The sequence below is a fragment of the Sceloporus occidentalis genome, unplaced genomic scaffold, assembly GCF_023333645.1.
Source record: "Sceloporus occidentalis isolate IW3139 unplaced genomic scaffold, rSceOcc1.0.p SCAF_5, whole genome shotgun sequence".
NCBI classification, from domain to species: Eukaryota; Metazoa; Chordata; class Lepidosauria; order Squamata; family Phrynosomatidae; genus Sceloporus; species Sceloporus occidentalis.
In genome coordinates, this window is record NW_028316985.1 from 2,690,159 (window position 1) to 2,716,347 (window position 26,189).

General features: G+C 45.9%; 1 protein-coding gene across 3 annotated transcripts; it reads right to left on the reverse strand.

Annotated features, from left to right (window-relative positions):
- Nucleotides 1-277: 277 nt before the first annotated feature.
- Nucleotides 278-24,901, reverse strand: LOC149311557 (calumenin). 3 transcript variants are annotated; one of them, XM_089527375.1, is made up of 7 exons: nucleotides 12,798-13,033; nucleotides 10,444-10,637; nucleotides 7,788-7,954; nucleotides 7,252-7,312; nucleotides 4,698-4,897; nucleotides 3,560-3,703; nucleotides 278-422 (listed from the first exon to the last, which is right to left on the reverse strand). In XM_089527375.1, the coding sequence occupies exons 1-6, from the start codon at nucleotides 13,022-13,024 to the stop codon at nucleotides 3,599-3,601; spliced, it is 954 nt and encodes a 317-aa protein (XP_089383501.1). In that variant the 5' UTR covers nucleotides 13,025-13,033; the 3' UTR covers nucleotides 278-422; nucleotides 3,560-3,598. The 3 variants fall into 3 exon arrangements, with proteins under 3 accessions (XP_089383501.1, XP_089383502.1, XP_089383500.1); XM_089527376.1 differs by lacking the exon at nucleotides 278-422 and adding an exon at nucleotides 24,800-24,901 and having other exon boundaries at nucleotides 744-3,703; XM_089527374.1 differs by lacking the exons at nucleotides 278-422; nucleotides 10,444-10,637 and adding exons at nucleotides 10,186-10,379; nucleotides 18,593-18,761 and having other exon boundaries at nucleotides 744-3,703.
- Nucleotides 24,902-26,189: the final 1,288 nt, after the last annotated feature.

Sequence of the window (26,189 nt, forward strand, 5' to 3'; positions counted from 1 at the left end):
CACCCAATGGGTTTCTATGGCTGAATAGGGATCTGAACCTGAGGCTCCCAGAGTCCAAGCCCAACACTCAAACCACCCTGGCTCTCAAAGCAAAGCTATCACAGGGCTTTTTGCGGCAAGAGTTGTTCAGAAGTGGCTTGCCATTGCCTTCCACTGAGGCTGAGTGTGACTTGTCGAAAGTCACCTAATGGGTTTCCATGGCTGAGCGGGGATTCGAACCTTGATCCCCAGAGACCTAGATTAACACTCAAAACCACTATGCCATGCTGGCTGCTCTTAATTTCAATTACATGCATTTAATCTCTCACGGAAGATCATGTCCCATCCCTGGCTAGTCAGTCTAGGAATGGTTCCTCTTGCTCCCAAACTATCCTCACACTTGATCTGTTTGAGATGTGCTGGCAGTAGCTGAAAGGGACCATCTGCAAAACAGAGACAGAGAGAAACCTCACACATTTTTTCCTTTTAAAATCAAGTTGTTGACACCTCCATCCCACACGCAATATAGCTTCAAAATAGGTGGTTACCAAGGTCCACGTAAAATTGATTTAGGCTATAAAGCAGCGACTATGCTGGTTAGGGACTTCTGTGAGCTAATAGTCTGAAAGAAGGAAAACGGAACTTTCCCATGTTCTGGATCAGACCCAACAAAGCTCTTTCTTGTTTTTAAGCAAAGGTACACTTTCTAAGCAAGAATGACATAAAGACACAGGCATACACACAACTGAACATGCACAAAGGTGTAAGGGATGTAAACAGTTTTATTAAGACACCATTCTTATCTGTATGTTGTACATTATATAAAACTCCATTTACACTCTACAAAAAAATCCCTCCAAAAAAAGGTGGGCAATGAAGTGTTTTGGGAGAGGTGAATCCATTTCTTCCACCACCGGCCTTTATATCTGCTCTAATAATGAGACAACCGTGAAAGGGAAAACACACTAGAATATCGAACTCAAGACACCAATTCTCGATCTAGAATTATCTCTCCACAGGCAGCCACAAGTCTTGTATTTATTTTTTTTAAGTGTTTTTCTTTGCACACACATGCAACACAGTGTCTTAAACCTTTGGCTCACATTGGCTGCATCTGCACTGCAGAAATAATCTAGTTTGACACCACTTGAACTGCCACGGCTCAATGCTATGAAATTCTGAGAACGCCATTGCTCTGGTGTCAAACTACCCTTCCCAGAATTTCATAGCATTGAGCCATGGCAGTTCAAGTGGTGTCAAACTAGATTATTTCTGCAGTGCAGATGCAACCCAAGATAGAGTTGGAGGCTCAAGGTCTGAAAGCACCTGCACCAAATGTGTGTGTGTGTTGTATGAGACTGCCTGGCACAGGGTTACGAATGCCCCCATGTTTCCAGATCTGCAGTTGAGAGTAGCAAGGGACCAACACAGGCTCAACGTGGATACAGTACTTTTAGGTGTGCTCTTAAACATGGAAAGATGGCAGGATAGGAAGAAATTTGCAGTGCAGACATGCCATTAGTGTTAATGTGAGGCAAGCCAAGAGCATCTGTTCTCTTCCATGACTTTTCCTGCCTCCTGGAGGGCTCGGCCTACCTAGCTTCTTGGCTCCCTTTTCCAACATCATGGACGTTATTATTGACTGGAAGAGACACTTTCCGCTGTTTCACATCAGCAGCCAAGTTGAGCACCAATAACAGCTGAATGGCATACACAGATCCTCAAAAAATCCTGGCCAGGGTATTTATCTTTTGCTCTCATTGGTACAGAAGTAACTTTCTTGTTCACTATACCAGGATGTGTGTTTTGTTTGAATTTTTGAACAGTTACATGAAATCAGCAGAAAGAGACAGTGCTTCAGGCATTCAACTAGTCACCACTATTCAAAAGAAAAAAAATCTTACCCAGCAACTCGGATCGTTCAAACAGTTTGCGGGCTGCTAGTCTTCAAAGAGCTAACCTGAAGCAGCAGCTTAAAGAGATCAGCCATGCCACTCTTGCTGACACGAAAACAGGAACACAAATTACATTTTAACTGTTCTAAGCCTCTATATGGGGACCAACTGCAGGTGGGCTGGCCAAAAAAAACACCCTAAATCTGCCAACAGAGCCCCTGGCTTTAGCCAACTCAACTTCTCCACAGACCTTACCCAGGACAAAGAATGAGTAACCTCACAGTCTGTGCAAACTAGTGCTAAAGGAAGAAAAGGATGCAAGTAACACCAATCAATGTTATTCTGCCCTCAAATTATATTGCTGAAAGATGAGCCGAACTTCCCAAGTTACATCCTAAGAGCAAAAGAGGGTGCCATCTGCCTCCTTAAACAAGGGTGAGGCCATCCCTGATACAGCAGCCAGGAGTCTTAAAAAGCCCACTGGAAGATCCCAAATACTGCTTAAAAAGGCATTTAATACTGAATTGCTGCTGCTGCTTCATCAACCAGATACACACAAGGGAAGAGTGGATCTCTCTCTACATGACGTTCAGGGATTCATTTTTCAATGAATTCCTCCTTCAGTGGGGAAACCTGGTTTATTCCTTCCCCTGCCCCCCAAGAATAAAGGCACTTCAAAACTGCAGAATTTCCAGAAGCGTTTAACTGCCCCACTGTTTTCCTTAGGGTCTTTACCTCCAAACGGCATTTGCCTACTGCCTCTTTACCTTAAGAGATCAGCTCTGGGTTGGGCATTTGCTGTTTCCAAGTCTCATCCAACCTGCTCAACTTCAAACTACATACTATGAGCAGCAGACCTGAGTCTGGAGGAGAAAGGGGTAGAGGTGCCCATCTTCCCTTAACACACCAAATCTCGGGAAATACCTCAAACAGAAGTGTCGCAGCAGCACTGGTTAAATCACCTCCGTTCCTGCTCTGAAAAAGGGAAGGGGTGAAGGCTGCTGACTTCCAGAGCTGGAAAAGCCCCAGGAATGAACACTTGTGAAGGGAAGAGACCCCACTTTTCCTGTGGTTCAAGGAAGCCAAATATGTGACTTGATCCAAGCATTCCTGACTACTCAAGTGGTTAAGAGGAATACTGAGGAAATCCCTGTGCTGACTGTCAGGGACAGCAGAAGCAAACTGAAGTGGAACTGCATGCTCACAAGGCCGGGCTGCTGAAGAAGGCAAAACCTCAAATGCAAACATACTTCTGTTCTTTGTTTTCCTGGGCCCTCTTTGTTCAATGGCATTTGGCGACCAGATTCTGTAGCTCAAGATAGGGGAGTTTTTAAAAGGGAGAATGGAAAGGTCACACAATGGGGAAGGCAGTGCTGCTAATGTTTCAGGAAAGGTATTCTTCCTCCTCTCACAGAACAAAAGTAATACAAAAAATAAACAGAACTTGTTAGACATTAAAACAACATGCAAATCTATAAAGCAAAAACAAACAACACCCCAAAGTGTGGCAACTGAAAGGTGTTTTTTTAGAACACTGAGCTCCCATCTCTTTGGGAGAAATGAAGCAAAGACTGGAGAGATTTATTATTGTTGTTGTTTCCCCATGTAGTTGCCTGAAACTGCCAGTCTTTGTAGTAGTAGTGAGAGTGTCTTGTGTTACTCCAGAAACAGTAAAAAATAATTACTTTGTTTTTCCTTTTTCTTAAGAAAGAGGGTTCTGTGGTTTAGAATTCATCGTGTCGTACTAATGCTTCGCCAAAGTCCGTTGCCTGGCTGCCCACAAACAAATCGTACTTGTCCACAATTTCTTCTTTGGTGAGTTTGCCGTCCTGAAGGAAGAAACAAAGATCACAGGTGAGAGTTCAGATTTCCAGCCACCAGCATGGTGCAGCCTTTTGAGCATTGTCCTATGACTCTGGAGGCCAGAGGTTAAATCCCGCTCAGCCAGAAACCCATTGGGAAAGCTGGGGCAGTCACCCACACTCAGCCTCTGAGGAAGGCCATGGCAAACCCCCTCTGAACAAAACTTGCCATGAAAACCCCACTTTTGGGTTGCTGTAAGTTGAAGATACACAACAACAACAACAAACATCTACCTGATTTCATGAGGAACCTGTGGGACACAGGCCTTTAGCTTATGGTAATACTGCTAAATAGTGAGGGCCCAATCCTTCAGGAAGATTTCTGTGCTAACCCTTCTGAAACCATCAGGGGCTGTGCTCTTACATGGCTCCCATGTGCTTCAACAGGACTTGATCAGAACCACCTCAGACCAGACACAATTTTATCTGGCCCCAGCAATCAGTGAGGTGAGGCTAGGAGATGAGAATCTGCAAGCTCCTGCCCCAGCAAAACTGGCCTAGAGAAGGCAGGGATTACTCCACAAGGAGCAGATGTAGATGGCAAAGGAACTGGCTGTGGCTGAAGGAGCTTTTAATGGGAGTGCTGCACTTTCAGCTTCATTGTTATATGTTAAATGCTTTTTAGATTTCTTTTTAATAGGAATGATTACTTTTTTAAAAAAATTTGCACCAAAAATGGTTTTGATCTGTGCTGTAAGCCACCTTGGATTCTATATTAGAAGAAAGGTGGGCTATTTAACAAAGTAAGTAAGGATGGATGGGTAATATTTGGTTAGGGCACATTTGAAGACACCCTGATGGGCCGAAATAATCAGGAACCTCTCCTATCTTAGGCAAAGACAAGAGCCAGCTCCAAATCTCCCATTCACTACTGAGAAAGATCACCAGGCATCATCTGGGCCCCAATGATTCCCACTGGCATGGACTGCAGAATCCAACCACTCCACAAAGCCTTCCGCACCTTGTTCTGATCCGACTCATACACAAGGTGCCGTGCTTCTGCCTCAGCATGATCATAGTCTAAGGGGAGGATCCAGTCTTTGGTCTCTTCTTTGTCCATTTTCCCATCGCGGTTCTTGTCCCTGAACTCTACAAACTGTTCTCGCTCCGTCTTCACCCACTCAGGTTCTTCAGCATCACCATCATGGCTATACATATCACCTACGGGGTGAGGGGACACACAGATTAGGCCTAAAAAGTCTCGTCATCGCATTCAGTAACCTAATCCTATTTTCAGCCTCTCCAGCTGCTCAGCCCCTGAGCGTGTAAGAATTACAAAACAAACAAACAAAAAAAATATAACGGAACAGGAATGCCACTTATTTTTCCTGAAAGAGGCTGGGTGAGATGGCCGTTGTGGCTAGTTCCAACTCTGTGCTTTATGATTTACATAAAGGCACTAGATCCTGTCTGATCTTAGAAGCTAATCAGGGTCAGTCCTGGTTAGTACTTGGATGGGATACTGCAAACGAATCCCAGGTGCTGCAGACTAAATTTCAAAGGAAGGAACTGGCAAAACCACCTCTGAGTATTATTTGCCTGAGAAGGCCCTATGAAATTCATGAGGTCACCATAAGTTGACAGGCAACTTGAAAGCAGGTGAGCATGAACACACACAAGTATTTTGTGATGGTGGCAATAAAACCTCTCTGGTGGGAATTGGCTCCCTGTCACAGAAAGGATGGCCAAACAGAAACAGCTCTGCTTTCCCTTGGCTGATCTGCTGTTCTGAGGGTTGCTCCAAACACTTGACAAGAGGTGCTCATATTCTAAGGAGAGACAGGGATCGCAATTTCCAGATGAATGCCAGAGGAGGAGATAAAGATGATGATAACAGTTATGGCTATAAAGCAGGGGAGGGCAACTGTAAGGAGTGGGGGCAATTTTCATCTCCAGGCTTCTTGGAAGCCATACACTTGTACCTGGCTCCTTTTCACATTTTTCAGCTGATTCTGATCAACTTGGAGAATGTTGGGAGTCTCTGGGGGTGGGTGAGCAAAACCACAGCATTTGCAAGTGGTTCAAGGCCACTTCAAAATGAGCCTGGGAAATTCTCTTTTTTTAATAAGGGGGCAGGTTCTGGAGACTACAAAAGTGGGTTGGGGGTGAAATGAGACTGTGGCCTCACTTTCCACTTTCTGGTACATAGGAAAAATTTGCTAGAATCTGGAGGGCAACTCCTTGTGCTGCTGCCTTTGTTTTCTCATCAGAAAAGCCATTATCTCTGTACCTATGTCTTAATGCACACAGTAGTAGTAGTAGTAGTAGTAGTAATAATAATAGGATTTATTTATATGTCATCCAATCACTGGGAATCCGGGCGGCTTACAAGAGGGGGGATAATAGTTCCCCGCCCTCAGGCTTACAATCTAAAAAATATTACAAGTGCTGGATGACCAAGTCCTGAGCCTGTGTCTTGAGCCCTATCCTCTGTCTCAGGCGGCTATTGCTCTAGCCTCACTCAAGTTCCAGTCATCGTGTTTATGAAGCTCCATATGTACCAACACCCTGTTTGGACCTCCAAGACTGTGTACTAAGAAACAGGAACTTATGCACAAGGGTTCCCAGCATCCCTTACCTTGAGGCCCACTCTCCATTTAAAAATGTTCCAGTGTATGAAAAAACCATGGGGCAAAGCCAATTTCTACTTGGTAAAGGCCGAACTGGGCAGAGAAACATAGAATCATGGAGTTGGAAGAGACGGCAAGGGCCATCCAATCCAACCCCCTACCATGCAGGAAATCTAAATCAAAGCATCCCTGATAGATGGCCATCCAGCCTCTGGAGACTCCACCACTCTCCGAGGGAGTGTGTTCCACTGTTGAACAGCCCTTACGGTCAGGAAGTTCTTCCTAATGTTGAGCTGGAATCTCTTTTGCATCCATTGATCTGGGTCCTAGTCTCTGGAGCAGCAGAAAACAAGCTTGCTCCCTCCTCAATATGACATCCCTTCAAGTATTTAAACAGGGCTATCATATCTCCTCTTAACCTTCTCTTCTCCACGCCAAACATCCCCAGCTCCCTCAGTCATTCCTCATAGGGTTTCATGGTTTCCAGACCCTTCACCGTTTTAGTCGCCCTCCTTTGGACATGCTCCAGTTTCTCAACACCCTTTTTAAATTGTGGTGCCCAGAACGGGACACAATATTCCAGGTGGGGTCTGACCAGAGGAAAATAAAGTGGCACTATTATTTCCCTTGATCTAGACACTAGATCATCTTCTTGATCTAGTCACTAGATTCCCTTGATCTAGACACTAGATCTAGACATTAGAGCATCCTCTGCCTCTTGTGCAAAGGAATGGCCTCCAGGCTGGTTGCTTTGCTTACCATGGAATTAGCAAAAACAAAGTAACTCCATTCTGGTTCTTAAGACATGAAAAAATAAGAGGGCATCTTTCCATGAAGGCTTGGAACGCACCAGATGCAAAAGCCCCCCCCAAACAACGTGATTAATAGGCCTACAAAATATAACAGCAACACAAACCCAGAGAGACAAAGTGAAGGAACACTTACCTATGTATTCTTCCAAGTCAATGAAGCCATCTCCGTTCTTATCAATATCTTCCATGGTTTCCTATTGAGAAAAATCAAGATGACCATTACTTTTCACTCTTAAGCAGGACCCAACCTTTCTTTGCTTTACCACAGAATGACAACAAAAAGGTAAGTGTTTATTTCCAGGAGGATGTATAACAGGTCCTAAGTTAAAATCGCTAAAACTACTTCTAACAACCTAAAAGAGAAGGGGAAGGGACTGGAAACTTTCACCCAAGCTTGCAAACTAACTTCCTTGTGCCCCATTCTCTTACGACTCTTAGTAGCACCCCAAGACTGGCCGAATGGGGTGCCACTAAGAGTCTTAGCCCTGTACCAAGTTTAAATTCCCTAATTACCAACCCTCATTCTTTTGGCCAGAATACATGTCAGAAATAGTACAAAGGCTTCAGGTAGCCAGGATGCTGATTGAAGAACACATACATCACACTTGCGCCCTCTTTTAAGTGGCACATGGTTGCTAGAAAGCCTGAGGAACATGGCACCCCACCCACCTGCACCACAATATCCTTCATATAGTCATATTCTTCAGGATGCAGGAAGGCCGTGAACTCATCCTTGGTAGCAATCAGATCACCATCCTTATCAGCCATTTTGAACCTTCTCTCGTCTCTCGTCATCATCTGTTTGTAATTAAAGCCATCATCTGGGTCCGGGTCATCTGAATGGCAAGAGTAAGGCTGTGTGAATTCAAGACCTACTTGCAAGATAACAACTCTACTACACTATCACTACTATTGCAGAAAGAGTTGGGTGCCCAGGAATGGCAGGGGACAGAATACAGCAGTTAGGACTGGAATCATTTTGAGGTGGCACAGCATGCAAATGATTTCTTTATCCTAAGGAAGTGACTAAGAGCACAGGCTTCAGTGTTCTGGTTTGGCTTACGAAGTGTACTTTTGCATTCCAGAAAACATCACAAGTGCCCACACTTCTTTCCCAACTGTGGAGCCACAAAGTTAGGTGTGAATCATTGCAGCAACTGAAATCTAATCCCCACTTCCCAGCACCAAGGGTGAGGTGAAGGCTGTAGGTTGTTTAGGTATTTTCAAGCAAAGGTGCAGGCACAGAGGAGCCAAACAAAATTCAGATGGCCACAATTCTTTGCTTGGCCATCAAGGAACAGCTTCCATTTGGGAACAGTTTAAACACAACAAATGCTTTGTTCCAAACTGCTCTTTTGACTTAGGGGGCTTGCAGAGAAAGAGCTCCAAAATCAATTATGCCCCTATTTCATCTTTTGCTCTTTAACAATTTTTTTCTGATAAGAAAACAGGAAGTAGTAGTAGTGGGCTGGAAGAGACTGTCACTTGCTTTCCACTCCTCTGGCCAATTCTTTATTTGAAGTCGGGAATTACAAAATAAAAGCTTCATCTGGAAACAACTTCAGATAACAAAACATTCATACATGAATTAATAGGAAGGAGAGGGGAGGTCAACAAGCCTATGGTGCAATGTAACTGGGGTAGCTCTTTTACAAATTCAATTGCTCCAAAGCCAAGAAACGCAAGCTAAGTAGGTTTGCAAATAATTCAAAGATGGTTTGTGAATGACGTAGAAGTCAACAGCAGTGCTTTTCAACTTTCCTGGGCCTTTAGATATTTTGACCTTCAACTCCCAGAATCCCCCCCAGGACAATGCAGCACAGGGATTCTGAAAGCTAAAGTCCCAAACATCTGATGGGCCAACAGTCAAGAATCACTGCTTTACACAACAGTGCAATGAATCCTGCTATGCAGATTTTTCTTTTGGGGGAATATTCACTTCTTGCAGCACTTAACATGCTACATTTTTGTCCCAGCTTCTCTGAACCCCAAAGCTCTTGGTACGGCACTGTTCTTTTCTCCTCATGGGACCACAGTGTGGTCAAGTGGGGCAGAGTGACCCAAGCAGAACTCTATTGCCAATTAACTTCATAAATGATGAAATGAGGATTAGCAATTCATACACACATGAACTGGCCACATTGCCATCAAGTTGCATGATAGGAAATGCAACTGTGAACCTCTCCGAATTTTTTTTCCTTTCACACTGGCATGTTGTCGAAGAATGAGAAGACAAACAGCAACTGAGAGGACCTTTCCGGAAGTTTCTGGCTCATGTTATGTTGTGCATAGTACACCCAGAAAGCCTAGCCGTTAAGTGATGCCAGACAACAGGATAAGGAAATGTAGGGTTTTTTAAAGTACACCTCCCAGAATCCCTCAGCTGGGATTGGCTGTGGAATTCTGGGAGTGACAGTCCTCCAAAAGTAATTTTTCCAGCTCTGGATTTAGCACAGTTCCCAAGTATTCATCAGACCTTCAGAGTAGAGCAGTGCCAATCCTGCCCTAGAGAAAAAAACATTCCTGAGTGCCACCAGCCCTGCAGAGAAGGACTAAGTGCTCCTAGACTTGACCCATCCCAAGAAGGTATCCTCCAGTTGTGTTGGATTACAACTTTGTAGGAACAAAGTCAAACCACAGTCCAACACACTTGGAAGGCAAAGAACTGGGGAGAGGAAAGGTTTAAAAAACAAGAGGAAAAGTAAGGTTAACATTAAATGGAATTACAGTATGACCGTTCAGAGGAATTTGTGGAAGTCTGTTAAAGCATCAATAAAGCAGAGGTATGAAGTTGCATTTCTATTCAGAGCTCAACTGTTTTAGGGTTTCTTCAGCATTGTGAGTATAAATTTGTGAAATAGTCGATCTGATTAAGAGGAATAGTCAATTGATTGAGAAAGTTCTCCTCCAAAAGGAGGAACAGCATAGAATTCTCTCAAGAGTGGAGAAGCCGGACCCCACCCCAGACCCCAGCGCACTTCAGACATCTGTGGAAGGGCACCCTCTGGCTTCTGCTTTATCGGTAAGAGATCAGGAATTCTGTGGCTTCGACAACTTGACCCCTTACCCAGGTAAGTGCCATAGGTCACGTTTCTGTACTCATCCCAGGAGATCAAGCCATCTTGATTCATGTCATACTCCTGCCACTGGTGTTCTACATTGTCATATACGTACTTCTTCTGTGCCTTCTTAATCCAGTCCTTCAGCTCCCCCTCGGTCACAAACCCATCCTTATCCGTGTCTATTTTATTTACAATCATTCTACAAGACAAAACAGCAAGTTTCAAGGCACCGGTCAGGCAACACTCTTACAGCAGAGACCTACCTAAGATGTAGCCGTAGGTGGCATTTTTATACTCCTCCCAGGAAATGAGCCCGTCCTCATTGAGGTCGTGCCCCTTCCACTGGCGCTCTACATCCTCGTAAATCCAGCGCTTTTGGGCAAACTTAATCCAGTCTTTTAGCTCTTCAGGAGTTACAAACCCATCCTTGTCTTCATCTATTTTACTTACAATTTTTCTGTAGGAAAGGCAGAAAAAGCCAGCAAGAGTTAAAAGAAACAAACCTGGACCTACCAAGTAGGACCACGCACTGGGAGACAGGGACACGGGTAGAACGCCTGTAGTGGAAGAAGGAAGGCCTAGAGGAGCTCACTCAGCAGCCCACAAAAAAAGTTCATTCACCCTTTTCTGCATCAGAGAGGAACAGGCTGAAGCTTTAGCTTTAAAAAGTCCCAGTAAGCAACCAACTGGCAGAGGGGAACTGGCACTGGCGTTGCCTGCCAGGGCTTGGCCGTGGCCCACAGACATTCAATGGTTCTCCTCACTGTCTCTTATTCTACACTACAAGCAAAGGTCCCCTGCAAATGCCCCAGAGGCACTGACCCAGATACTTCCCACATGCTGCAAGATGTAATCCACAGCTTGGAACATGTAATTAATAAAATCTAACAGCCTAATGAACAGCCCTGGTCTCTGGAGTGCTGAGGAAAGGAAAGCCACAGAGAGGCACAGGGCTCCTTCCGCTCCACTGCTAGATGGACTACTAGTGGTTTTGTTGTGGGTGAGTGCCTTTGGAGTTTTGAGTCACTACTACTTCTGACAATCGCTCAAAAAGGTTGGACCTGGTGAGGAAGTCGATATCCAGCCAAAGGAAAAGAGGAACAGATCTGCTTTAGCTGAACAACCGAAAAGCATGACTGGGACAGGATGGGGATGGGAGGTAATTTTATTGGTTTTGAGTAAATAGTCCAGCTGCTCTTCTCAAGCTAGTTGCCTTCCACTTTCTAGCAAGGAGACTGTACCAGTGTTAACACTTTTACTGTTTTTGAATAAATGAGTTTAGCTGTTCTTCTTAAGCTTGTTGCCTGCCACTCTCTAGTAAAGAGACTTTGTATTGCATTAGCACTTTTCCTTTGAAGTGTGAGGTTCTTTTTCTTGCCAAGTGAACCACAGAGAAACTTTTCCTTGCCAGGCATTACAGCTGTGCCCTTCCTCTCTCCTCTGCTTTCAGCAACAAATGTTTTAGAACTGACATTTAATCTACAAAGAAAGGTCAAACAAGGTGATAATTCAGGGTAAGATTCAGAAAGTGCCCTACAATCTGCCTGACCTGCTTGACAAACATCCCCTCAGCAAGAGAACAAAACCCCAGACCAGTTTGGATGGAGACTCTGGCCATGAAAAGTAATACAGTTCTTTATGAATTCTGATTAAACGATAGCTCTCAGAAAAGAAATAATTCAGACAGATGATACTGCTGGACAAGCAACAAAGAACACTATTTCCATTTAAACCACCATGAAGAAAAATTGAATCCTAGCCTTTTTGTCTAATACTGAAGTCAACAGTCAGTGTGACAAGTTTAGAAAATCTGGGTGCTACAGTGCTACTCACAAGACAAATCTACAAGATTTCTCCTCCCAAGAAAAGCTCCCATGTGTGGGCCAGCAAAAGTGTAAGAATGCACAGCCAAATATAACCACAGCTGTCAGCACTGTTACCTGACACTTGGCCACAGAGACTATGTCCATGTGTGTGTTTGTGTGCGTTAGCAGAAAGGGAGCATTTCCCACTGCAGAGGGAGAGCCACTGGTCACTGTCAAGGTCAAAGCATTGTTGCTGAGCTAATCTAAACAGAAGCAGTGAAACAGAAGAAGTTAATTTATTAGCATTGCCTTTTTTTTAGTGTGAACAGCAAGGCTTTGTTCAGGTATCAGTTAAGAGCAGCTAACTGCCCACATCTTAGTGTGGGCTGGAATTTTATTATGGTTAATCAGCAACTTAACAGGATGCATCTTCACTGACGTCAGTAAGGCCAAGAGACCCCACATACTCTGACTTAGCCTGAGTTACCTTTAATTCAGCAGGGCTTACCTCTGAGTAAATGTAGCTACTACTGGGCTAAAAGTCTGTGTAAAGGAAAACTGGGTAGCGCAGCTGGCTTGTGCAACACAAGGAAATATCCATTGTAGATGGACAGCACTCTCCAAAATGTTAGAATGTGTTCACTTTGCCAGCTCACAAGTGTGCCTACACTCTGGGAAGGGCTTATGGCAAGCTGAAGCGGCCTCGTGTCTACCACAGGCCTTCTAAAAAACAAGAAGTACCCATGCATCAGAGCAGAAATGAAAGCAAATGCCTGCCCCGGGACATGTCATTCATACCGAGGTTCTCTTACCCCAGCCTCTCCTTGCTCTCTTCTGGTGTCAACTGGTCAAAGGTCTTGGCCTCCTCAGCCCCTAGAAAGGCATCATGGTCATAGTCAAAATTCTGTGCATCATCGTGGACCTTGTCACTGAGCTGTGGGTCATGATGGACACGGTCCTTCTTCTCAGTGGGTTTGCTCAGGACACAGAGGGCCCACAGGAAGAGGTACACAGCGATTTGTCGAATAGCCACAACCATGATGAAACCCTTGGAAAATGAAAAGAAGAGCAAATTAAGCTTGTTTCGACTCCAGATACAAATGCTGCAGCTCTAGGCTTCCTGTGGGGACTGTTAATCACACCCAACAGCTCTCTCTTCCTCGGAGGGGGGTGCTTCCAAGTGGAAAAAAAGTAATTAACACTGTAATTGCTGCATTTACTGTACCCCTGCAAGAAACCAGTAATCTTAATTAACAAGGAGTGATAGAGCCTGAAAACAGCATGTTAAATGTTCCAAGATGATCCCTGGGGCTATTGTTTTCTGATGCCCCAGAAACTACCATGGAGGCATGGTTAGCTAGTTGGACACACATCTGCTTGATCGTAGTATGTTGGGTTAAGTTCTGTATATACTGACCAGGTCAGCCTCCTACAGATGAGGTAGTCTGCAGCTGTCAAGACAGACAGACATATTCCCCCATTCCCTGGGAAAGGGGAACGTAATTCACCACTAAGTGCAGCCAATGACTGATTAGATCCTTTCAGAGGGAAATTCATTCCCCATGCATCATGCTCCCTCACTGGTCAAAGTGTCAGCACCTCCAAAAAGACCTTTGGCAATTCAATTCCTTACTGCCAACCATGCAAACTATACCTGGCCCAAGATCCCAGAGGAAGCTCCTTCAGGAAAAAGGAACAGGAAATCAAAATGCTAGGTAGCTAAGAAGGAAGGAAAGTAGAACAGACAGCTGGCTGGAAAGAATGAATTGGCAGAAATGTTAGATGAAGATGGACAAAATCCAGTTGATGAAAGGCCAGTGAGAGACACCTTCATTCCTTGATTGCATCTGTTTTCTTTTCCTTCTTTCCTGCCAACAGTCTGTTCTGCCCGCCTCCTTTTGCTAGCTGGCATCTTGACTCTCTGTTCTTCGTTTTAAGCTCCATGAAAATGCTTCCTCCATTCAGGATGGCCTTTTGACCCTCTCAGAAGTCACGCTGTCTTCTCAGCATTTTACTGATCACATCAGATTGCCTCCAAAGATGTGGCTGCAGCCCACAAAAGCTTATGCCAAATAAATAATAATAATAATAATAATAATAATAATAAATAAAAGTTTTATTTCTATACCGCCCTTCTTCAAATCAGGGCAGTGTACAACAAAATTAGCAATACAATATACAACAAACAAGTGCAATGTACAAAAAACCATATCACAATAAAAACCTAAACATGTTAAAAACATTCCAACCTCATGCCAGCCTAATGCTGGCAGGGGGAAGGGGGGGAAGGGAAGGGGGGAGGTAAGTACACATTCTGGGGGGAAGTATTCAGGGGTAGGCTTGTTTAGATAGATAGATTTTCAACCCCTTCTTAAATTGGGGTAGGGAGGTGGCTGCGCGGAGCTCCATGGGCAGCGAGTTCCAGAGGCTGGGGGCTGAGATCGTAAAGGCCCTTCTGGAAGTAGAAGCTAACCTGGCCTCCAGAACTCTTAGAAGTTGGTGCCCCGATGATCTGAGGGTGCGGGGCGGATTATATGGGGAGAGGCGGTCCATCAGATACCCTGGGCCCAAGCCATTTAGGGCTTTATAGGTAACGACCAACACCTTGTATTGCGCCCGGAAGCGAATAGGCAGCCAGTGCAGATCTTTAAGCACTGGAGCTATATGACTGGCCCTAGATGTATTAGTGACCAGTCGAGCTGCCATATTCTGCACTAGTTGCAGCTTCCGGGTATGGTACAAGGGTTGCCCCATGTAGAGCGCATTGCAGAAATCCAAGCGAGAGGTTTCCAGAGCATGTACAACAGTTTCAAGGTCCCTCCGGCCCAGGTAGGGACGCAGCTGGCGTATCCGCCGAAGCTGATAACAGGTGCTCCTGACTGTCGCATCCACTTGAGATGTAAGGTGGAGCGACGAGTCAAGGAGCACCCCCAGACTGCGTACCGAGTCCTTCATGGGGAGCGTGACCCCGTTCAGGACAGGTGGAATTACCGCCATCCCTGGACCAGGGGAACCTATCACAAGTACTTCCGTTTTCTCTGGATTCAGGCTGAGTCTGTTTTCCCTCATCCAGCCCATTACCGACTCCAAGCAGGCCACAAGAGGAGAGATGCCATCCCCGGTCACTGCATCAGTCGGAGGCATAGAGAAGACTATTTGGGTGTCATCAGCGTACTGATAACCCCCTGCCCCATGTCTCCAGATGATCTCTCCCAGCGGTTTCATGTAAATGTTAAATAGCATGGGGGACAGAATGGCTCCTTGAGGGACCCCAGATGTAAGGGCCCTCTTGTCGGAGCACACGTCCCCCAGCTGCACCATCTGGAACCTCCCAGAGAGGTAGGACCGGAACCACTGGAGTGCAGTGCCCCCGATTCCCACCTCTGCCAGGCGTTCCAGAAGTATACCATGGTCTATGGTATCGAAAGCCGCTGAGATGTCCAAGAGCACTAACAGGGACACGCTTCCCCTGTCCATGCCCAGACGGAGGTCATCGACCAAGGCGACCATGACGGTCTCAACCCCGTAACCCGCCCGGAAGCCGGTTTGAAATGGGTCTAGATAGTCCGCTTCATCCAGGATCGATTGAAGCTGGAGAGCAACCACCCTCTCGATCACCTTCCCCAGAAATGGCAAGAGCGAAACTGGCCGATAATTGTTATGCAACAGGGGGTCAAGGGAGGGCTTTTTTAACAAAGGTTTTACTATGGCCAATTTCAATTTAGTTGGAAATTGCCCATCCCTCAAAGATGTATTAATAATCCGGTGTAGCAATGAAATCACAACCGGCCCCCCCCTGTGCCGCTAGCCATGAGGGACAGGGATCGAGAGAGCAAGTCGTCTTCCTGACACTTCGAAGGATCCTGTCCACATCCTCGGTACTAACAGACTCAAACTGATCCAGTATAACTGAGTCCACGGAAGCTCTGGATACCTCTGCTCTAGGTTCTGCTCTAATGCTGGCTTCAAGACCTTCGCTTATCCGAGAGGTTTTATCCGCGAAGAAGTTGTTGAATTGGTCACAGCAGGCCTTAGAAGGTTCAAGGATCTGGTTCGGGGCAGGAGGGAGCTGAGTTAGTTCCCTGACTACCCTGAACAACTCTGCTGGACGTGACTCCGCGGACGCGATACGAGCACCATAGAACGAGTTCTTAGCTGCCCGTATCGCCTCTCCGTAGTCCTCCAAAAGGTGGTCCAGGAGAGCCTTATTGGCTAAGCGTAGGTGTTTCCGCCAGCGGTGCTCTAGCCGTCGCAGGACCCGCTTCCGCACCCGGAGGTCTTCCGTATACCAGGGCTTACATTTGGAAGCAGGCCTGAGAGGGCGCTTGGGAGCGATGCTGTGTATAGCCCTAGAGAGACCGGTATCCCAGATACCAGTCAGGGCATCAACAGAGTCCCCGTCATTTCCAACCATATACCCCTCTAGGGCTTCGTGGAACCTTTTGGGTTCCATCAGCCTTCGAGGGTGGACCATTCTAATAGGTCCACCACCTCCAGGAGGGATCTGGGTAGAAGCCTTGATCCTTGCCTCCACCAGGAAGTGATCCGTCCATGACAAGGGGGATATATTAGATATTTCCACCCACGGATTTTCCATGTCCGTACAAAAGACCATATCGAGAATATTACCTGCAAAATGTGTCGGACCCGAGACCAGTTGAGACAGGCCCATGGAAGTCATGGTATCCATGAATTCCCGAGCCGCACCGGATGGAACATGGTTGGCCGCGAAGGGGATGTTGAAGTCACCCAGGACAAGTAGCCTGGGTGTTTCCAACAACAGCTCCGAGACCAACTGTGTCAGCTTGTTAAGGGAGTCTGATAGCGCACGAGGTGGTCGGTACACCAACAAAATCCCTAGACTGTCCCTGGCCTTCAGAGTCAAGTAAATACACTCGATGTAGGAAGTTTGACGAACATGGTTCCTGGAGAGAGACAAGGTGTTCTTATGGATCAAAGCGACACCCCCCTCCCCGCCCACCTAACCTGGTCTGGTCCTTCACTGAGTACCCGGCTGGCAGGGCCTGAGCCCACACAGCTTCCCCTTCAGGCCCAAGCCAGGTCTCAGTAATGCAAGCCAGGTCACAGTTGTTATCTTCCAGCATATCATGGACAATGTGGGACTTGTTCTTAATGGACCTGGCATTGCACAGGAGCAGAGACAGGGTTTGTGGTATGGTTGGAATGACCCTCAGGTCCTTTTGGTTAGGAGAGGGACTGGAAGGAGAGATAGATATTAAGCATCGATCTCGCCTTCCCCTGTAACGCCAATCCGCACTCCTACCGCCATACCTTCCCCTGCCCCACACTACCTCAATAGGAGCCCCGCGCTCATCTAGATGTTTAACCCCCACCTCCCCAACCAAGACATATCCCCCATCCGTGCCCTCCTTCTCTCCCCATAATGCAGCAATGATGGAAAGGGAAAGATGCAACAATCATTCCCAGCTGCTTATTGACCCACAAAAACAGAAAAAAACAGAAAACCAAACCCCCACCCCACCCCACAGCACAGTCCACCCCGCACTAAGCGCTCGTTTCCGATAGTATGGGGGCTGGCGCTGATGTTTCTCTGGGGGCCAGCGGGCCGGCCTTTAGAGGAAGCCGCTCCAACCGACTCCTCCCCCTTTAGAAAACGCCGCGCCAGGCGGCAAACAGAGTCCTCCTCCGCTCTGGGCACGGGTGCTGGTTCCCGGTGGCGTGGGGGGGCCGGCGAGCCGGCCTTTAGAGGAAGCCGCTCCCACCAGCTTCCTCTAAATATTACACTAATATTCCTCTAAATATTACACTTTAGGTGCTGCAAGATTCTCTGATATTTTCCAGGAAACAGCCTCATGCAGCTAATGCCAGCCCCCCAGTAGAAATTATTACAAATAATAAATCTGTCCTGCAAATTAGCTCCATGTCTATTAATTCCTCTGTCAAGAGACAGCCACTTTGCAGCAGAATTAACCTCCAAGGAGTGCTTGGAGTACAAGGGATCTGGAAAGGCTTTGAAAAGGGTAGCACTGGGGTTTAAGCACAGGAATATACATAAAGATTCCCAGTTCCCCACCCCACAAAAACAGAAAAAATCTACTCCAGTGCTCCTGAAGTGGTATAACCACTCATCCACACTCTTCATCATACAAACAAAATAAAAACTCACACTCCCGATCCCTTTTGAGTAGCTATTAGTGACAGAATGGGCAGAGACATTTGATTCTTTCACTTCCCCATTTATTTCAATAAAGGTAAATTGGTTCCTTGATCACATCAAGTCTTTTTTTAATTTAAAAAAAAGTCGTGAAACAGGACACGTGCCACATACTGGAAATTACATCAAAATATGATGTTTTTGAACATAAATTATTCAGGCCTCCTTTAAAAAAGGTTTAACAAATATTTCAAACAGCTGATGGAGTCGGCAGCAACCCACTGCCTTTGGAGGTTAATGCCACACTCCACCTTTGGTAGGACGAAGTTTGAATTATACACAAAGGAGCATCATAATAAATAACGGATATTCTTGTTCTAACATAGTAGCTAAGTACTGCATATTTCAAACAAATCACTAGGTAAGATTCCTCTTAAAAAGAGCAAAGTTTTAGGGGAACTAAATTCCAACCTGATTTTCTGCCAGCAACAAATTGTCCAAAATACTGTGGCAACATCTTTGCTCATCAATATGGTATTTTAACCATATTAAGTGCTGGAAGAGATAAGATGAAGGCCCACAACTGTTCTTGGAAATGTCCACAGTCCAACCCAAGGTGCCTTTTAAAGCTGTTAAAGCCATCAAATCATGTCTTTTTTTTTAACATGGCGACATAACCTGAAAAAAACACAAAAAACCATGGATGCCGGCCATGAAAGCCTTCAACTTCCCATCAAATCATGTTTAGGTTTAAGGGACATAAAGCAGTGCATGCATTTCATTCCCCCACTCTGACAGATTTTCATTTTGCCAAAGCAAAATATGCTTCTCTCATTGCTTCCAAATTACTGGGAAACGTAGGTCAAGCACATGTCTCATGCCATTGAGTTATGTTCACAGATCCATAGCTAAACTTGCCACAGTAACTATGCAAGTGTGAAGCTAAGGAACTGGAGAATGAAAGAAGTAGCAATCTCTGCCCTTTGGATCCACAGAGGACAGTAAGAGCATCAAACATTTATGGGCCTCTCTCTTTCAATCACTCTCTCAATCTCTGTCAGCATTTGTTCACTGCAAGAGCTCTGTGTGTCATAAAACATGGGTCAATCAACGCAATACTACACTACACTACTCCTGGGAGGCCAACATTTATTGGGAAAAGAAAGGTTTGTGTTTAGCTTTCTGATCCATACAAGCCAAAGAACCTACAAGAATCCTGTAAAAGAGTCTCTGACCAGGGAAACCTACACTTGAGGAGCACAGAATCCTCTTTCAAGAACCTGAAGTATGTGCAGCCTTCCTCAAGATTCAAGCTCTGCCTTAAAAATAACTTTGCGGCATCTGCCCACAAGCGCTACCAATGCACACACAAACTGGAAAGCTCTAATCAACAGTGGGAAATCGATGTCATCATGTCTCACTGGGATCTGTCAAGACAGCAGAACAAGGCAGGCCAGCCTTTCCTGGAAAACCTCCAAAGGTATGAGGTGTTCCCAGCCAGCTACTGCAACACCAAGCTATAAAACCAGACCAGAGTGTTACTATTAACACTTTCCAGTAAACTCTTTAAGCACACATTCTGGTTACCGATATACTGCCAGTGTTAGAAAAGCTAACACTTGACATTCCTGTCTGGCTCTAAAAAATTACCTAGAATCCAAGAGTTGGAAGAGACCTCAAGGGCCACTCAGTTCAACCCTTCTGCCATGCAGGAATACACAAGCAAAGCACTGCTTGGGACAGATGGCTATCCAGCCTCTGTTTAAGACCCTCCAAAGGAGACTCGACTGCCTTAAAAGGCAGCATCCACCATCAAACAGCTCTGACCATTAGAAGGTTCTCTCCAATGTTGACATGGAATCTCTTTTCCTGTACTTTGAATCCATTGCTCCATGTCCTATTCTCTGAAGCAGCAGAAAGCAAGATCATTCCATCCTCAATGTGACACCCCTTCAAATACCTAAATAGAGCTATCATATCACCCATTAACCTTCTCTTCTCCAGGCTAAACATCCCCAGATCTTTCCTCATAGAATCATAGAGTTGGAAGAGACTGCAAGGCCATCCAGTCCAACCCCATTCTGCCATGCAGGAAATCTAAATCAAAGCATCCCCAACAGATGGCCATCCAGCCTCTAAGGAAGGAGTCTTCACTACACTCCCAGGAAAGAGTGTGTTCCACTGTTGAACAGCCCTTACTCTCAGGAAGTTCCAGCTAATGTTGAGGTGGAATCTCTTTTCCTGGAGCTTGCATCCATTGTTCCGGGTCCTGTTTTCTGGAGCAGCAGAAAACAAATTAGCTCCCTCCTCAATATGACATCCCTTCAAATATTTAAACAGGGTTATCATATCACCTCTTAACCTTCTTTTCTCCAGGCTAAACATCCCCAGCTCCCTAAGTCATTCCTCATAGGATTTCATGGTTTCCAGACCCTTCACCATTTTAGTCGCCCTCCTTTGGACATCCTCCAGTTTCTCAGCATCCTTTTTGAATTGTGGTTCCCAGAACTGGGCACAATATTCCAGGTGGGGCCTGACCAAAGCAGAAGAGAGTGTCTCTATTACGTCCCTTAATCTAGACACTATACCTCTATTGATGCAGCCTAAAATCACATTGGCCTTGTTAGCTGCCGCATCGCACTATTGATATCAATTTGTGGCCTACTTGAACTCCCGGATCCTTTTCACACGTTCAGCCAGGTGTCACCCATCCTATATCTATGCATTTCATTTTTTTCTGCCTAAGTGCAGTACCTTACATTTCTCTGTGATCAAAATCATTTTGTTAAGTTTTAGCCCACCTCTCTAATCTATTAAGGTCATTTTGAATTTTGATCCTGTCCTCTGGGCTATTAGCTACTCCTAATTTGATGTCATCTGCAAATTTGATAAGCATGCCCTCTTTTCCTTCATCCAAGTCATTGATAAAGATGGTGAACAGCATCTGAAGCTGAAGGCATGGAGAAAGAGAGCATGGGGGACAAAACCACTTGTCACATCTGCAGCTTGGCAGCAAAACAACATGCTCCTCTCCAATGCCCTGCAAAATGGTACACAGGAATGGATCCCACACTAGAGATACCCAACCATGGAAAGCTCCATCGCAGTCTTCCCTAACTAGATGCCTTCCGGGTAAGATGGACTATAGCTCCCATTACTCCTCAGAAGGCTCCAATATATATATGAGGAATGAGTGTTACTAATGTCTATGTTTAATAGAACACCATCTTCAACACACTAGACCTTGTCTGATTTCAGATGCTAAACAGGGCCAGGCCTGGTTAGCACTTGGATGGGAGACCCTTGGGAGGAAGTAGTAACTCCAGGCACGTCTATGAAAGAATCCTGCTTGAAACAGAGGCGAGATAACGCTACCAGTCAAGAGTTGGCAATATCGAGCTAAAGAGACTAAGGGTCCAAATCAGTACAAGGCAGCTGTGTTTCCAACTGCAGTAATTTGCAGTAAACAGTAGAACACACTCCCTTGGTGTGTGGTGGAGTCTCCTTCTTTGGAGGCCTTTAAGCAGAGGCTGGATGGCCATCTGTCAGGGATGCTTTGATTGAGAGTTCCTGCATGGCAGAATGGGGTTGGACTGGATGGCCCTTGGGGTCTCTTCCAACTCTACAATTCTATGATTCTAATTTAACTTTCCATTTAAATATACTACTATAAATCCGCAATTCCCCAGTTGCCACATACACACAAATACAAACCAGAGCTGCTGAACATAACTCCCTTTGCTTTCTCAAGAACTTGGCATATTATAACTCTCCTCATAACAGGCCATACATAAATGCATTTAGTCTGACAGCACATTTCAGAGTATCTTCATAAGATGTCCTGATTTATTCGTGAAGAGTTTTGCTTGCCTATTCTAAAATAGTCTGCTAATAAAAGAGTAAGAACAATGTTAGTAAAAATCCAGTTTAAAGGGTTAAGATTTAGAAACAGGACTTTAAAAATATATAGGCCACTTGTGGTGAGAGCGCCATAACGGCAATAAGAAGGGCCCTAGTATCTGTTCTCAAAACAAGGACAAGAAACACAAGGAAATACATTCTTTTAAAATAACAGATAGAGGCTGCATAACTCATTTTCTCCTGGTAGCATATCTGGGCTATGCCTTTCAGCTTTCTGAAAAGTACAGCATATATGCAGGATGTCCCTAATTTCATTAAGATGGAGGATGTCCAGCAGAAGTCAACTGATTTTTGTAACTCACATTTTTGTGGCTTACTCATACCAGAAAGGAAGGATGAATGGAAATAATCCAAATACTTTGACTTATCATCCTTACTCCTGCAATAAAGCCAAGCTAAAGGCTGCATCTGCATTGTAGAAACAATCCAATCTGACACCATTTTAACTGCTGTGGCTCTATGCTAGGCAATTCTAGGACTTTTTTGTGAAACATTTAGCCTTCTCTATCTGGGAGCTCTGGTGCCACAACTAACTACAACTCCCATCATTGAGACATGGCAGTTAACAGGGTGTCAAACTGGATTATATCTGCAGTGTGGATGCAGCCTAAAGCCTTGAGGTATCTGAGCTATCTCCTCCTTATACAGTGGGCCCTTGGTATCTGCTGGGGTTTGGTTCCAGGACCCGCTGTGGATGCAAAAATCCATGGATGCTCAAGCCCTGTTGCAACCTTTTAAAAAGTAGCAAAATCAAGGTTCGCTTCCTGAGATTTAGAACATTTTTGGGACGTTTTCAAGCCATGGATGGTTGAATCCATGGATAAAGAAATGTGTGGCTATGGAAGGCTGCCTGTACAACCGAAGAGCCCTCCAACGCCCCAAAGGCTTTGGCAGACCTTGCTCACATCGCGTTCTCGTCTGGAAGAAACCCACTGCTGACCTTGACAAGCAAGAAAACTTGTGAAAACATTTTCAAAGCACCAGACTAAACTAAAATATATTCACGCAACAGGTTTTTTTTTCCCTTTTGGAAAGTACAGAGAGAGAAAGAGGAGTCTTGAAGACTAGCCAGTTGAGGTCAACAAAGACTCTTGTGGGTGACAGCGAATGGCCTCTACTGTTAATCCACAGCTGTTCAGTGTTTAAGGTCCCTCTGACTTCACTCAGATATGATGAACAAGTACCTAAAATTCTGGGTAACACTTTGGGCATTGAATAAGCAGGCTATGGTCCAAATCACATTGCGGACATAATCCAGTCTGATACGGCTTTAACTGTCCTGGCTCAAGGGCAGGGAATTCTGGGACAGATTGCGCCTTCTCTGTCAGAGAGCTCTGGGGCCACAATAAACTACAATTCCCAGGGTTCCCTAGCACTGAGCCTGGGCAGTGAAAGCGGTCTCAAACTGGATTACTGTGTTTTGGATTTATAACTCACGTTATTAATAGTTTTTGGCCTCTTTAAGATGCAACAGAACTCTGCTGTTTCAGAGGGACTCAGTTTTGCTCTTTGCAAAGTAGGCACACTTTTTTCCTTCCCAGCTGCCCGCTTCCCTCCCTTTCTCTATCGCTCTCTTTATTTGTCAGTGCCCTTCTTATTTGGGAAGCCAAGCAAAGAGTCCATATTTGGGGTGCCTTCTTTAATCTTGTGCCCCTCAGAGACACTGGATTACAAGGGGCCCTTGGCATCCACTGGAGTTTGGTTCCAGGACCCTCCGTGGATATCAAACTTCATGGCTGCTCAAGTCCCATTATCTGCAATGGGATGTTTTTATTATTATAATAGTAGGCCTTGGTATCTGCTGGGGTTTGCTTCCAGGATGTCCCATTGATATCAAACTTCATGGCTGCTCAAGTCCCGTTATATACAATGTGCTGGTGGCATTTATTATTATTACCATCATGAAAGTGGGGCCTGGGCTGGGCTTTGGCTCCAGGATGCTACATGGATACCAAAATGTGTGGTTGCTTAAGTCCCAGTGTATACAGTGGGGTATTTATTATTATCATTGCTACTACTAGGACTACTATTACTACAGCGGACTCTTGGTATCCACTGAGGCATAGTTCCAGAACACCCCCCTCCTCCGTGGATACTGGAATCCAGGGAGGCTCAAGTCCCATTATATTCAATGGGGGTTGTGGTTGTTGTTGTTGTTTGGATCCACTGGGGTTTGGTTCCAGGACCCTCATGGATACCGAAATCCATGGATGCCCAAGTCCCATTATATACAATGGGGCATGATGATGATGATGATCATTATTACAGTGGGCCCTTGGTAGCCACTCAGGTTTGGTTTTAGGACACACACACACAGACACACACACCCCAGACACCAAAATCCATGGATGCTCTCAGCAGTCGAACAATAAAGCATAGCAGACAACCGGTGCAGGGATTGTTATTATCATTACCATCATTACTAAATATGCTCAATATATATTACGACTGTTTAACGCTGAAGTCCCATTGAACACAATGGCACAGTAAGAAGCTGGCCTGTGATATCAAATGGCCAAACCAAGGTCCTTTGGAAGCCAAGGACGGTTGGGTCCAATGGCTGACAGAAGGCCACAGACTTCCTAGCAGGGCTGGAGGGGGGCGATGGGGCTGCTGTTGCGCTGGTAAGGGGGAACGGCTCCCTGACTGGAAAGCCTCGGGTCCGGCCTTTGAGGAGGCCGAAGCCGGGGACTAAAGTAACCCCCCTTGCCCGCGACCGACCCACCGCCGAGCCTTCCTTGGGCTTCCCTCACGTACCGTAAGTCCAGCGCGGCAGCCCTTCGCCGGAGTGGGACTGGGACACAGAGCGCCACGGCGCAGGCGCAGAACGCAAGATCTTTTGCGCGCGTGACGTATGCCGCGGCCCCCGATTGGACGGGCCTTTAATGCTACCCGGTCGCGGATTGGTCGGAGGGAGGAGTCACACAGGCGGGGCTCACGATTGGTCGAGCTCTTCGTGCCACTCAGGAGGTATCGAGGCAGGGATTGGCCAGAGGGAGGAGTCTCGGAGGCGGGGTCTTTTGGTTTTTTCCCCTCACGGAGATGGTGAGGTGGCGAGTGGGCGGGGCCGGGTATAAAAGGCAGGGAGCGGCCGCCTCAGACTCATAACAGTTGGCGGCGGGAGGGAGCTGTGTGAGGAGAGTGTCCTAGTTCGGTTCTCCCTCAGCCCGCCCCTTCGAAGGGTTTTGGGAATGCGTCATATTTTGAATGTAGCAATAATATATTAATATATGCTAATTATATACACAAGGAATTAATATATTACATAAATATAACACAGTAATTAATATAAAATATGCACATACAAAATGCATCCAATTATATATATAGCTAGCTCGTCTATGAATACATTATGCGCATTTAGAATCAGAGGTGGAAGAAGCCTCAGGGGCCCTGATCCAGTCCAAGCCCCTTCTTCTGCCATGCAGGAACTCTCAGTCAAAGCGTCCCATTGACAGATGGCCGTCCAGCCTCTGCTTAAAGACCTCCAAAGGAGGAGACTCCACCACACTCTGAGGAAGGAGTCTGTTCCGCTGTCGAACAGCCCTTATTGTCAGGAAGTTCCTCCTAATGCTGAGGGCGGTCTTGCCAATTCCGCCACTTTCACGTGAAGACGGGGACTTTTCAGAGCTTTCCGTGTGATTTTGGCGCCTTGCTCTAATTCAGTGCCTTTTCCATGACTTTGGCCCTTTCAGCTCCAGCCTGAGAAGGCTGCCTGCAGAGCAACCCTTTGGAGCGTAACAGTTCCAGCCAAGAGGGCTGGAGAAAACCCTCTCTCTCTCTCTCTCTCTAATGTCTCCCTCTGAGAGCCAGGAGGGAGCGAGCCCAACCAACCCCAACTCTTTGGAGGAATAGTTCAGCCAATCGGAGAGAGGACAGGCATTCTCAGGCCCCAGGGCAAAGCACAGGGGCTGCAGGGCTGGAGAGAGAGAGAGAGGCAGGGAGTGAGGGATCTTGGCTGGCTTAATCCCAATTGCCTTGGATTTCCAAGTAAGACCTAAGTTTTAAGGCACACAAAGGCAATACTTGACCATGGTCTCATGGCTTGATGTTGTGGACTTCTGTGTGTGCCTGAGAGTGACAATTGAATTTCTGAATTCCTGAGCTTGCGCAGAGTGCCCCAAGCCTACCTCTCAGGGTTGTTGTT